The sequence below is a fragment of the Thermobia domestica genome, chromosome 5 (genome assembly GCF_964235325.1).
Source record: "Thermobia domestica chromosome 5, izTheDome1.hap1.1, whole genome shotgun sequence".
In the NCBI taxonomy this organism is placed as follows: domain Eukaryota; kingdom Metazoa; phylum Arthropoda; class Insecta; order Zygentoma; family Lepismatidae; genus Thermobia; species Thermobia domestica.
The window spans coordinates 297,368,168-297,381,894 of NC_137458.1; the positions used below are offsets into that span (position 1 = coordinate 297,368,168).

Sequence of the window (13,727 nt, forward strand, 5' to 3'; positions counted from 1 at the left end):
GAAGTCCAGGGGGAAGATTGTAAGGATTGGAGGAGAGATTTAGAATCAGTGGCGATACAGATAGATGTATACTGATGCTGAAGAGAATGAAGAAGAGTCGCAAACAAGGCATAAGCTTCAGTGAGAAAGGTAGAGACATAATGGGGCAGTTGAAAGCTGAAACATTGTTGAAGAGAGGAATCGTAGAAGGCTGATCCCAAATGCACGCCCTGGCCAGAACCATCGCAGTACAAATGAACAGTGTCCTGAGGGAGAGGAGGAATGGATGAGGAAAAGCAATGTTGGTAAGTTGCGGGAGGGAAAAGTTGGGTAGAAGGGTATTGGGGAAAAATTATAGAAAATGATTGAGAAAGAACTGGATAGTCATGCAAGTAGCAAGGGAGAGTATACGTGCGCTGGATGTGTAATAGATGTGGTGCAAGATCTAGATAACTGGAGTATATGAAAGGGAGAGATGCGAGATATGGAGAACGTTTTCGGCCTGTATGAAGGTGTCGAAGCAGAGTGAGTTTAGGGAGGAGAGAGGATCGTGTAAATTGGAAACGTTGAAGACAGAATTTGTCTGAGAGGTGTTTCAAGTGAATTGCTAAAGGTGGAACTCGGGTCTCAGAATAAAGCGCAGTGGCAGCAGTGGTGGAAGGGAGACTAAGAGTACGGCAGAGAGTAGTATATTGAAGGGATTGGAATTTTTGAAAGACTCGAGAAGGAGATGGAGATAGAAAGAAACCACCATACGTTAAAATAGGTAAGTAAACCTGTTTATATAACAGGAGGAGAACACGAAAATCTGTAGACCAAGTAGAAGTAGAAATAGAACGAATTAAACGTAAGAAGGATGATGTTTTTTGATGTAGATGATGATAATGGGGGGTCCAACGTAAAGAAGAGTCTAAAACGATTCCAAGGTATTTAACTGAAGGACGGCGAGGAAGAGTGATACCGGTGAAAGTAAGGGAGGGTAGGGCGGGAGAGCGTTTGCGAGTAAAGACTAGAAAGGAAGTTTTGTTCCAGTTTATTCTTAAGCCATGTGTACAACACCAGGTGGAGAAAGTGGTGAGAGCTGAAATGAGTTGGGGTATTTCCCGTTCTTTTCTCTAGCACTTCAAACCATATTTTTAAATAATTCGTAGGAATATGTCATCATTCTGAAACGGTTAGTTTTATCGCAACGCAAAACGTGTATTTTAGTTTGCGATAAGAGGATTGGCAGTTATAAGTTATTTGGTGTTATACCATTTTATGGGGCCACGGTTTAGTAAAATTTACAGAAGATATATGAGTTCTGATTTCCAGGGACGTGTAGTGCATATTACCGCTGTTACCGGCAGTAACGGTAAAATTTTGACAGTTTTCCGTGGTTTTCATATGCCTCTAAATTTCATCATCAACATGGGAAGATGTTTACATATTTTCCTTTTCTTTCTTTCTTTCTTTCTTTTTTTTAAAAAAAAAGTTCAGACGGCCTATGCCGCATTTACAATTAATGAACACAACATGCTAGCGCCAAATAGGAACATACTGTTGTTGATACCGCAGATTTCAGAGGTAACGCGAACCCCGATAGCGGTCATTCACTCCAGCGTGCCAGCCAGAAGCATCCTGCGCGCTCGTATTTGGACTTTTCGGAATGGCCCTTATGTTACCGTTCGGCTGAGTGGACCAGGAAAATGTAGGAACGTTCCCTGTCAAAACAAGGAGAATCTAGAATATCATCAACATGTTTACTCTACCCGCTCTCCTCTCGCTAAATAGGATCGAGCTGGCAGTGATTTTACTATACTGTTTCGTTTGCTTTCACATTCCAAGAACGGAAATTTGGCTGTAATTTCCATATTCGTAAGGTTATTATATTGTCTTAACAGTATACAATTTCAGACAAATATAAGTAGCAGGTTTTTCATAGTAATAGCATTGAACACCTGCAACTGTGAGACTGTATTTTCCGAAGTGCATGACTTATATGTTAAAATATCATTTTCGCATGATTTTGTATATTAATATGTTACCTTTAAATTTGAATAATATACCAACAGAGAACAAGAAGAATATATTCCATAGGATACTCTAACAAACAAATTTAATATGTTTGCTTTGATTCAAAATAAAGTTTCTTATTGACTGTTAATTTGCGCTATGGGATTATATTATTATTATTATTATTATTATTATTATTATTATTATTATTATTATTATTATTATTATTATTATTATTATTATTACCGAGATTTTCTAGCTGTTTAAATGCTGGAAAAAATTAGATGGTAGTTGTCTCGTGCCTTAAAGAGCAAAGATATTGTCAGTCTCTGAAGCGTGCCATTAAATATACAGGAATGCCCATCGATGAAACATGTTGTGCTATATGTGAACTGTTTCAAGATCAAGGGGGAATAGTAATGATAGTTAGAGAGAAGTAGAAATGTTTCCGACGCTCTTTCTAATTCGAATACTTATTATTATTTAGGATTTATGCTAATTGAAAATAATTTGTTTTTAATTTAATATAGAATACTTTCTATTCAGCAAACTTGCAGCTCTAGTCTAGTAGTTGAATTTGCACTTCGATGCAGTTTGATGTGTTTGAAAAAGAACTGTACAATCGTCTTCATCATACCGTAGTTTGACTGTCCCAAGTTGTGTTTGACCGTCTGACTAATTTTCAATACGGAAAACTTGTTGCCCAAACAAAAGATGGAGTTTCGGTTATCGTTGGTGAGGTAGAAGTCTATTTTTTTTTATAATTATGCCCATAGGCTTAATTTAGTTTTAGAAAATCCGTTGACTGTACAAAAGAGTGTAAGTTTTTTTAACTATGTCGTGACTTGCGTCTTTTTTCTCGAGGTCTTCAAAAACAACAAATGCTTTGCACTATGTAGTCAACAAAAGTACCCCAACAGCCTTAAACACAAGGTGGAACTATAGAAGTAGGATAAATGATGTGCTTTCTAGCTTACAAGATGAACTGTTAGAACTGTTTAAATCCACGACGATAATATCGGTAAATAGGATTCTCAAGTCAGAGTTCGTCTACCAAAATTCTATCAAACCCTTCAAAGTTTTGGCTTCAATTTTTTACTTGAACTGTTTATGTTATAGGATAAAGTAGGAAATATTGTTCAATATCTTAGAAAAGAAAATTCATTATGTAAGTTACTGTAGAAAGAAAATAGATTACTTTGGAGAATATCTAAGATTATTGAGAGACGGTTTCGATTCTATCTAGTAAAATATGGAAGAACCTGAATAGTCACATTTTTCAAAAAGATCAAGATAAATGAAGCCAGATTTGATCCCCCCTAAAAAATTGATGCCAATGCATATAGTTTGAAATGGTTGCTACACTAAAAGAAAAAAAGTACTAAATTTTCTTATGTTGAAAAACTAGAGATATTTATAATATCAACAACCGGTAACAATCGTCAAAGTATTACGCCACACCACTGAGAAATACATAAGAAATCAGAATATAAATGTGGTTCTTACCTGTAACATGCGTAAACTTCGAGAATATGCAATTCAATGTCTGCACCTATAAACACATAGGAACGTACTATAGTAAAGATTGCAGTTGTGATTATTTATTGCATTATTTACGTTGCATTGTAATCTACAAGTTTCACAAAGAGACAACAAAATATTATGTCAGGAGCCATAGGAGTCTCTGGTATGTTAAAATTGGGGGGACGGGAATGACTAGAATGTTAGTGGACCCCCAACTAAAATTAAGTCAAAATTATGAGTAAATTGGAATCTACTTTACTAATGACATCTGTACCTTTCTACCTTTAGCAACACAACTCATCTTAATTTTCTTCCATCACTGGTAGGCTACTTGCCGGAAAAAATAATTTTATATATAATATGGTTCTTATATTAGGTGATTTCTTCACCTTGACATTCCTACCGGTGAATTCCTGCTCAGTGTTCTTAAACGCATTTGCAGCAGTGCAGTTTTATAGTCCATATATTTCGATTGTTTAGTTAACAAAATCTTAACTCTCTGAAATAAATTTTACGTCGACAATTGATTTGTTTGCGAGTTTCGAATTTTTATTTTCATTCTTCTTCTCTACTCTTAATAAACTCAGAAGGTATATTATCTATCCTTTTTTCTTCATTTCGCTGTATGTTTTGAGCTTGTACAATGAACCATCCTCGATTACTTCGTTTTCCGTTAACGTCTAAAATGTACAGTTTATTCTTACTGTTATCCGGCCCCTCACTGTATTCTTCCCATCTTCCTCAAACTCAATTCACTTATTAAACATTCATTTCTATCTTTAGTTTCTATTTGTCATAGTAGTTGTCCCTTGCTGCCCTTCTACAGTATTCGCATGAAATTTATTCTCATATATAATATTCCATTTTCTCTATCTTTTTAAATTGTTCTTGTCACTTCGCTTCTATTGTATATTTCCTTGTTTGTATATTTCCCTGTCTGTAGATTTCCCTTCTTAATTCGCAGATAAACTTTCTATACACCCTTTCCTTCCCTTCTCTAGTTTCCCTTCGTCATGGAAACTAATCGTTGCTGGTTAAGCAATGAAAAAATTGTGTGCCTGCAGCCTAGATTACTTTGACTCACCAAGAAGCGGAACTTTTTTTAAAAATCCTGCTTTGAAAATGATAGACGTAAAACGGATATTCTAATCAAATTTATCTAATGTTTAAGAACACACATAACTTTAATTTGTTCTGCCTGTTCTTACTTCTTCCATATAGATCTAAATAATTTCAGCATTGATCAATTTATGTCGTGCTCAAAATATTTTGGAGGACGCGTCCTCCGCCAGAGACGCCCATATCAGGAGCCAATTTCTGCACCTGAATCAGTTAAAGCAATATTAGAATTTTAGATTGAGACAATCGACATAGGGCCTTAGGGGGTCATTCCATATAAATCTTTACATAATAGTGCCTCTATTCTTAACAATAGGACACTTTCTGTAATAGTTTGCGTAAACGCAAAATTTATGATTCAGTTTATGATTTTCTATAGCACGTATATGATTTTCTTAATTTTTTGCGTTCAGTAGCGTCATTTCAAATGGGTAGGATTCTTTACCACGTCATTTATTAGTATATAATTGCAGCAGGCAATAAATTCTATGAATGTGTGAAACTCATGGGGGATTGACCTTGCCTTTCACAAATGAAGCTCCTGGTGCGTTGTGTAGCAGTACACACTCTTATGGAAAGACTGATTTGGAATGACTACCTAACGTGTAAGGTCACTATCTGAGAAGCCAAACGTCTACTTTTACAAGTAATCAAAACAACAGAAAAGCGTAGACCGCACAGTAAGTTTGAGTGAAGTGCAAAGGAAAACTTAACTTTGATGTAAACAATATTCATGGTTAATAAAAGTGAGATGTATCAAAAAGTCCGAGTATCAGTTTTTTTGTTTTTGCAGCACTTAACCAAGTGATTCAGTGTCTATTGATTGAACCATGTTCCGTATAAAGCATCAGTCTACTGTAGACAACTTTGATAGTTGAATTGGCTAGAAGTTTTGTATGTAGTAGTTTTCGTGAAGTTTTTGGGCAATCAATAGTGAAGATTTATGATGTACAAAGTACATTATAACATTTAAATAAAATAATCCTTAATACAATTTCTTGTCAAGAGAAAGGATGCGTATCACTCCAACTCGAATATTAACTGCATTATGTATTTTTCTTGTGATATTATTAATGTGGACAGTTATAAATCAAAGTCACAAGGAACATTTTACACACACATGTAACAATTCGGAAGAATTTCAGGAGGATTTACATCGATTAGCACATAAAACCCATCGTTTATTGGATACATTACGTCTGACTCATTTTTTGTGTTACGGAAGTTTATGGGGACAGATACGCCTTTCAAGAAGTCTTCCTTGGGAATCTGATGTTGAATTTTGTTTATTAAATGAAGAACTCACGTCATATGATGAAGTTTATCTTATACGAATGTTTAAAAAACAAGGGTTACAGTTAACGTACGATTCTAGTGAGGGAATGTATATAATTACTGATCCTGCTATATCGAAAGCTGAAATTCAGCTTATAATATTCGAAGAAGATCAAATGCTTGGTATGTTGCGGCGCGTAGGTTGGAAACGCCGGCTGTTACCACCTGACTGTGAGACTTCCCCATCATTAGAGTGCTTTCCATCACGCCTAGCTGTCAAACCTTTACCCAAAAAACATTTTGGACAATTTGAATTACCGGTTCCACGGGAAGGAATTGAAATACAAAAATATCATTACCAAGACAATTGGTGGAAGGAGATTCTTCCGAAGAATTGTTAATTTTTTCTTAAACACCAGATAAAACATTTAATCAATTAATATTTATGGTTTTCATGTGATAGTTACAACTATTTCTTGTCAATAGTTCGATAATTAAAAAGTGAAAAGACAGTAATATAATACCTGGGCACCCTATTCATTTTTATTAAGAAAACAAACTAAGCAATCATTTTTATCTATATATTAATAAAGCTCTCTTTCATAGTGCAAATTTAGGGATATTTAAGATTGTTCGCTGTATTCTACTCGCTTTTTAAATAACAATTAATTTGGAAATCTGTAAGTCTTCTATTTTGAAGATACTGAAATACTTGACAGTTTTATTTAACAATAGTACGTCTAAGTATTTACATAATTATATATAGTTAACAAATAAGGCAAAAGTCAATTTTTCTGAACACTTAAAAAAATATTTAAAAAACTTTGAGTTGCATATGAATTTGAAACTAAAAATGTATGACTAAGCCAATGATCTGACCTATGCTTCCACTTACTACATCGGTACGTTAATCACAATGCTATCTAGTCCTTCCGTCAGATTAGCTACCCATTTTTACCTTTGCAGACGGTGCCCTACATCTTGGAATCACGACTGACATCTGTGATGATTGGACAAGCCAGTGTTAATTTTTGAATGAACACCTATATTATATCTAAGAAAAACCCGCAAATGCAAATGATTAAGTGGTCTAGGAAAGGACTGGGTAGCGTAGTGGTTAACATGTTGGTACGGAAAGCTGGAAATCCTGTTTCTATCTTTGGCCCAGACGCACATTTTTCACTCGTTGAAACTTGCTACTAATACAGTTCGTAAATGTATGTATTTTGTTCACAAATATTACACCCATTTACTATTGTTTACTGTTTAAGAACTTACATAATTGTTTAGAGCATATAAAACTGAAACACTAGATTCGGACAGTTTGCTTTTAAAAAGATTTATTTCAGTTTTTACGTCACACAATTATCCCCTGTATACTAAAGAAAACAGATGATTGGGAGCTCGGTGGCAGAGTGTTATCACTTCTGGTGTATGGGGTCTCTGGTTCGATCCCAGCTCGCGTCAAATTGGCTTTGCAGTGAACAAACACCGTGTGCGTGGGTCTTCTCGGTGTTTTCCCGTTTCCTCCCACTTTATTCATTCCACCATCACTAACCATCTCAGAGTCACCGTCTTCCTTATTCACGAAGCGTAATGGTGGGATGTTAAATTCAAACAAAAAGAAAAGATAAGCGGATGATTGTTGAAAGTGAATTATTAGAGAAAGCAGTGCTGTGCCATGGGAAGGGGGGCGACGGCCCCAGGCGCCGAAGTAAGGGGATCGCAAAATTCGTGAGAAAAAAAAACGATATATATATATATATAAAATGGAATGAAAAATGAAATAAAAAGTACTCAAAATCAAGCAAAAGCAGGGTTTGTATTTTTGAAATTTTGTTATGTTTAGCGCCAACCTTGGTGGCGCTCCGCGGATGGTTTGTCGGCCTCATTTATAAGTACGGGCGCTGGTTTTCTACGGCACGGCACTAATGGAAGGATTAGTAGAAGGCAAATTTAGGAGGAAACGAGAGGATCTCGAGAAATCCACTGACATGGTGTTGTCCACCACAATCCCACATAGCAGAGTGAATAGAATGGAAAATGTGATTTCTGTGTTGGTATCTATGGTCCACCGCTATTCGGGAGGCATGTTGTTATAGACGAAACAAAAGTACTTATCGACTGCAGGAATCAGCCGTCAGCCAGTTTGGAAAGCTTCCGCTGGGACTTCGCTGTCTTTATTGATTTCATTTCTCTTCTGAAATTTCTTGCAGTAATAAAAAAGAATCTGCATTTCATATAATGCACAAGTTTCGGTATAACACTCATTATATGCTCCACAGAGCAGCCTAACGCTGAAGTTCGAATGTTGATATTGGAAATATTGTCTAAGCACTCAAAACATATATAGCCCCACAAGCTTTTCGTGCACGTTAGTTTTTTTTGCAATAACACTTTCTACGTTTGACAAAATTTTACATAGACAATGCAGAAGAATATGTAAGACTGTTTTCTTTCATGTGCGGTCCATACTCTTTAATTGATGTTAATAGCGCTGTAGACGGACATTTTTTTGGGTCTCCACGCAACAAGTTTATGCAATTTGTACAGTTTGTAACTTTGGAGATGTGACGGAAAATGTATCCAGCCAAATAATAAACTAAACACTCCCTACTTAAGTTCACCCCAGTAAGAGCTGTTAAGTTGCTCTCCCAATCTGCTATTTGACTGTCACTCTCGTTCAAAACTGTTTTTTCTTTACACCACACTCTACACTTTCCGCTGTTTTCTTGTTTGACATCTCTGTCTCTTTAGCAAGAGTTCGCATGCGATGTACACCGGTTGTCAGTGGTGTTTCTGATGCGTGTTCGCAAATCACTCCAGATGATATCGCCAGTTTTGTTGGAACGTATATACATTGTAACATATGCAAATGCAAGAAGTCTGCTGTAGACGTCACAGCTAAGAGATCATAATATGCCAAAATGACGTTCCAGAGGATCTTGATTAAATTTAGCCGTCAAAACATACTTAAACTTTTTTGTCCATAGATATTCTGAAGCTTCCAAAGTGCTTTCGAGTGTTACTATTAACGATTCAATTGTTCGTTGAGAGGCAAATGTCTTTTGGTTATTGCTGAGGATGGTGCGCCACTTTTTTAAGATAATATGAGATTTTCATTCATTATATAATCCATTTATTGATGTTTTTGAATTCAGAGCGTCAATCAAACTATTTAAGTCTCTTGTAAGTTGTTCTGTAGCTTCACTATTTACAACACTCTCTGTCTTTATGCCATCTCTGTAAAATTTCATTCCGTTCACCACAGATGCGCTGAACAACTGAAAAGCCAAACGAACGTTCATTTTCTGAAATGAAGGATTTATATGAGCAGATATCAGTTTGGGACAAGTTCTCATTCCTGCAAATTCGGGACTGATAACAATTTCATAAACCTTACTGTAGTACTTGTAATTGACGGGCTGGTTGCAGTAAATAGCTTCCCCTTTGTCGTTGAAGTAATTTCTAATACATTTTATGATGTGTACTGCACCAGAAAATGCCCAAAGTTTCCTAGTTTCGTCAGCAGGATTCGGAATCGAGCATTTCAAACTACCTTTCTTCCTCGAAATTCGCAAGCTTTTCCATACTTTTTTTTTTGTTTGATTGCCTACCAACTGCTGTAAACCCAATAATTCTCGCACCACTCCATTTAAGCTGAATTATAACTTGAATTAGTATTTTGCAGATGATATCTCCAGGAGAAGCGTTTCTACTTACAAAAACAGCAACTGGTTGAACCCAATTATGCAATTGAGGTACGATCATGAACACCAAAGCGTGGTTTGCAATTTCACATTTGTTTTCTTCTCGGGTAAAATTCCCGAAATTCACAAAGCCGTCGACCTTGAATGAATTTGAGTTGAAAACGTATTTCTTCTCGCAATTTAACTTCTCGAAAATGACAATCCCAAATCGTTTATTTTCGTTATCTTCTTCACGAAAATAATTTTCTATAGCTTTCAAAGCATGCTTATTAATTCCATAAGGGCATTTAAGACCTTTTACAAGCTTTCGTAGATGGGTTTCGGAACCCAAAGGAAGTAACTCATGTTCCAAACAACGGCGATAGCCTTTAGATTTAATTTTTAGAAGTAAGCTGTCCAAAGGAGATTCACTATTATATCGCATGCCCTTTGCGTTTGAAAGATTACATTTTTTAACATAGTGTCAACTATATTTTTTTTTTTTTTGTTTTCTACTCAGGTGGTCGAATTTACTGGAAACTGGTTCTTCTTTATTATAATAAACTAATAAAGAACTAATCTCCTTCTTCAGTAGAACAATTTCTGATTTGGCTGCACGATTTCTGATTTTCGGTCTATTTGCCACTCTACTTACATTTTTAAGTTTTTTCTTTAAGGAAGCATTTTCCTTCTGAACAGCACAATCTTCGTCACATTGGCATGCACTAATAAGAGGGCTATATTTATCAGAACACTCTGCAATTTCTTTTTCTTCGCCGTTACTTGTGTCCTGTTTCTTTAAGCGTTTTAGATCACAGTTTGAAGGAGAATGTCGTCTTTTCATTGATTTCGAGAGGTATTTTGGCGGGTTGGAAAAAATATGGGGTACAGAACCGGGTTTTAATTTCTATCTTAATCTTGGAATTTCCACGATTTTGTCTTGGATTGTAAATGAATCGTTTTTTTATAATGGATTCGTTTGAAAAATGAATATCACACATGGAACATCTTTCTGTAAGAACTCTGTCACTTCTGGGGATGACTGTAACCCACTTCGAGAATTCTTCCTTTTCCTTAGTGGGGTCCAAAAAAAAAATGTCTGCCTTGTGATCCACGATATGCCGACTTACAACCAGGAACAAAACATGTAGGCATTTCAACTAATTTATCCAATACATTAAGCATTAAACTAATGAAACAAAGCAACACACAACACTGGAAATAATTGTTAAAAAATAAACGAACAACAACAAAAGAAAGTAAACACTTCACTCACAATAGGTTTCACATAGTTGTAGGGGTTGAACGTGAGGCTTTAGCAACTGTGCTGCCGCCTAGTGAGAAAGGTTAAGAAGTTTCTGCAAATGCCTATATTTCAAGCGGTGGGAGAAATCACACTTTCTATTCTATTCACTCTGTATATAGTCTGGAGTTTGCTTTTAAGTCTCGCCGTGTCAACTTAAAGACGAGACAGTTTCTACATTTGGTGTATTCAGTGTGTGTGTTTTAAACAATGATGTACTGGTAATTTTTATTTTCATCTCACATTCTAGATTTTTAAGTATTACAGTTTGTATTCTTGAAGAATTTGGTCCATTTATTGATTTTTTAAATGTACAATTATTGAAGAGTGAGTACCAAGAAAAAAAAAAATCGAATACTTTCGACCTTGAAGTTAGAAGATACAGCTCCAGATTTTAAAACCCTGATCTCACTTTTCGATAAATATTTCGTATGCTTTTCTTTTAAATGAACCTCCCTTTAAAAATGTTTGCTTAATACACTAGAGATCAGCATTATTGTGTAATGTTGAAATGTTCTGTTTTAGTAGTCTTTTGTATTATCAATCAGGTTCCGAGTCTAATGGCTAGTCTGTGTGCCTTTGGTGGACATGGTCCCGGGTTCGATTCCAGGTAGGGAGAGCACAGACTTAATATCTCAATCACATTCACTTGTCAATCTTTCGTCTCCTTTAGCCTAAAAGACATACTCGTTGGACGTTAAAAAAAAAAAAATCATAGGTTAGTGAAACTACTAACACCAGTTTTATCATGTATCTCGAATCTTTGTGATTCACTGATATGATTTCAGTTTTCTCTGACACTTCTATTGGTAACGTCTAATAAATTGTTGAACTGGAGACGCATTGTTGAGGTCTCTCTCTTCCTGTAGAACTCTCTTAAGGAAAAGAAAAGGTAACTTTACTTCTGACTTAGGAGCGTTCTACAATCCGTCCAGTTTAGCAATTTTTAGACCACAGGGTGTCTATCGGTCACGAAAGTCACGAAATCAGAAAACGGTCACGAAAGTCTCGAAAAAGTCACGAAATTTAGCTTTTGGGTCACGATTTTTTAACTACAAATATAAGTACAACTTGGAAAATTTTGTTTTATTAAACGTCAAAATTCACCACCAAAAACGTCTATGGTCGGCTTTAGACACTACCAAATCGCTAGAAAAGTACGTTTCTATCGCATGGATGAAAATTCGGCCTAATTTGCACCAAATTCGCTCTTGAGAATGTTAGGAAATTGTGTGATTTGGTAAAGAAAAGGTCACGAAAAAAAAAGTTACAGATCATAGCATCAATCGGCGAATATAGTGGTAAATCTAACTTAAAATTTTAGTCTGTTCATGTACGTGATTTTCTTTTAGTAAAAATAAGTGTAATTTTAAATATTCTATTTACTTAAAAAAAATGATTATATTAAATGAACTTTGTTTTTGTAAAAATGAAAACTTTTATGTATTTGTTTACTCTGTACGTTGTGCTTGTTTTAATGCTGTGAAGTAATTGTATACCACTTAAACAAGGGTGTCCATTTTTTTAAGTACCAGAAGGGCTTGCAAAAGCTGTTCCACCATGAGCATTGGAAGAAACGAATTAACAACGCAGCCTATCTGGCAAGAAGTATATAACTAAAAATAAAAAAGGACTTTCGCAATAGAACACTACTAGTAATGTATTAGTATTGTACCTTAGTATACTGTTAAAAGATATATTTATTTGCATTTGCTCAAAAATATTTTTTGACGCATGTATATACTATCATCTAATAAAAAATTCACAACTGTATAGGTATGAAATTAAAATAAAACTGTGCAGAGTGTCTAAAAAATACATGTATAAAGATAATAAATTTAAATTCTTAAGTAAAACATTGCAAAAAATAAATTAATAAAATAACATGACATGCTTTTTCATCTGAATACGTAGATTTAATTTATTGCTTACTGGTCAACAACCTTAAATATATATATATATTAAGCAAAATATCATTTTCTTATGCACTAATAATTTTTAAATGGGAAACAGTCAAATTTTCTGTTACTAACAGGAAAAAAAAAAAGTTAATTCTCGAAGTTTGTACGTCTATATATGCAAAGCTCGAAATATTCTAGGTGCCAGGTGGCCGTGCCGACTGATAATAAAGTATGGCGTCAAGCTAATTTAATCAAAAACATGTACGTCTATGTATCCTGGTTTTTAGAACTGACGCCTTGGTCAGAAGAAAATTTTTCGAATACATCAGAGAATGTATATTGGTGATTCTTTTGCACGTCTGGCGTGAACACTTTTTTTTTTTTCTTTCTTGAACATACAAACTGGAAGCAATTATTCTAGGAATTGTGGCTTGATTATTGATAATATTTCTATGTATTCGATGAAGTAGTACGTTCTGGAACACTTTGGATATTGCTTCTACCCGCAAGTCCACTATAATAAACGATTCTCAATATTATCATGCTTGTAAACACGTGAAGAACGCGATAATTGTTGTTCTTTTACACATTGGTAATAAATTTTTGATGTTTCGTCTACACTTTTATACAAATTACCAAAAACATTCCTTGCTTTTTTTCACTAGTCTAGTGGCTAGGGTATGTATCTATGTTGCACGTGATCCTGGATTTGATTTCCAGTGGGAAAACATAAAAATTTAATTTTACGATAATTCACTTTCATTAATAATCCGTTTTCATAAGCCGAAAGGTCATAACCATGGGATGTTAAATAAATAAATAAAATAATTTGGGAAACATCTAAAACACAAAGGAATCATAACTTGATACTAATCGAAACGATATGGTTTTGATAATAGATGAAAGCCTATTTAAAACATTGATTTTGTGTAAGGTTGTAAT

At 35.0% G+C, this 13,727-nt stretch overlaps 1 protein-coding gene across 1 annotated transcript; it reads left to right on the forward strand.

Annotated features, from left to right (window-relative positions):
- Positions 1 to 5,265: 5,265 nt before the first annotated feature.
- Positions 5,266 to 12,770, forward strand: LOC145686728 (uncharacterized). The gene has a single exon (XM_081760338.1). It carries the CDS (start codon positions 5,631 to 5,633, stop codon positions 6,291 to 6,293), a length of 663 nt encoding a protein of 220 aa, XP_081616464.1. The 5' UTR covers positions 5,266 to 5,630; the 3' UTR covers positions 6,294 to 12,770.
- The last annotated feature ends 957 nt before the right edge of the window (positions 12,771 to 13,727 follow it).

What these genes read in the sequence shown, in the direction of transcription:
- LOC145686728 (XM_081760338.1), top strand. Translation starts at nt 5,631, where the DNA reads ATGCGTATCACTCCAACTCGAATATTAACTGCATTATGTATTTTTCTT.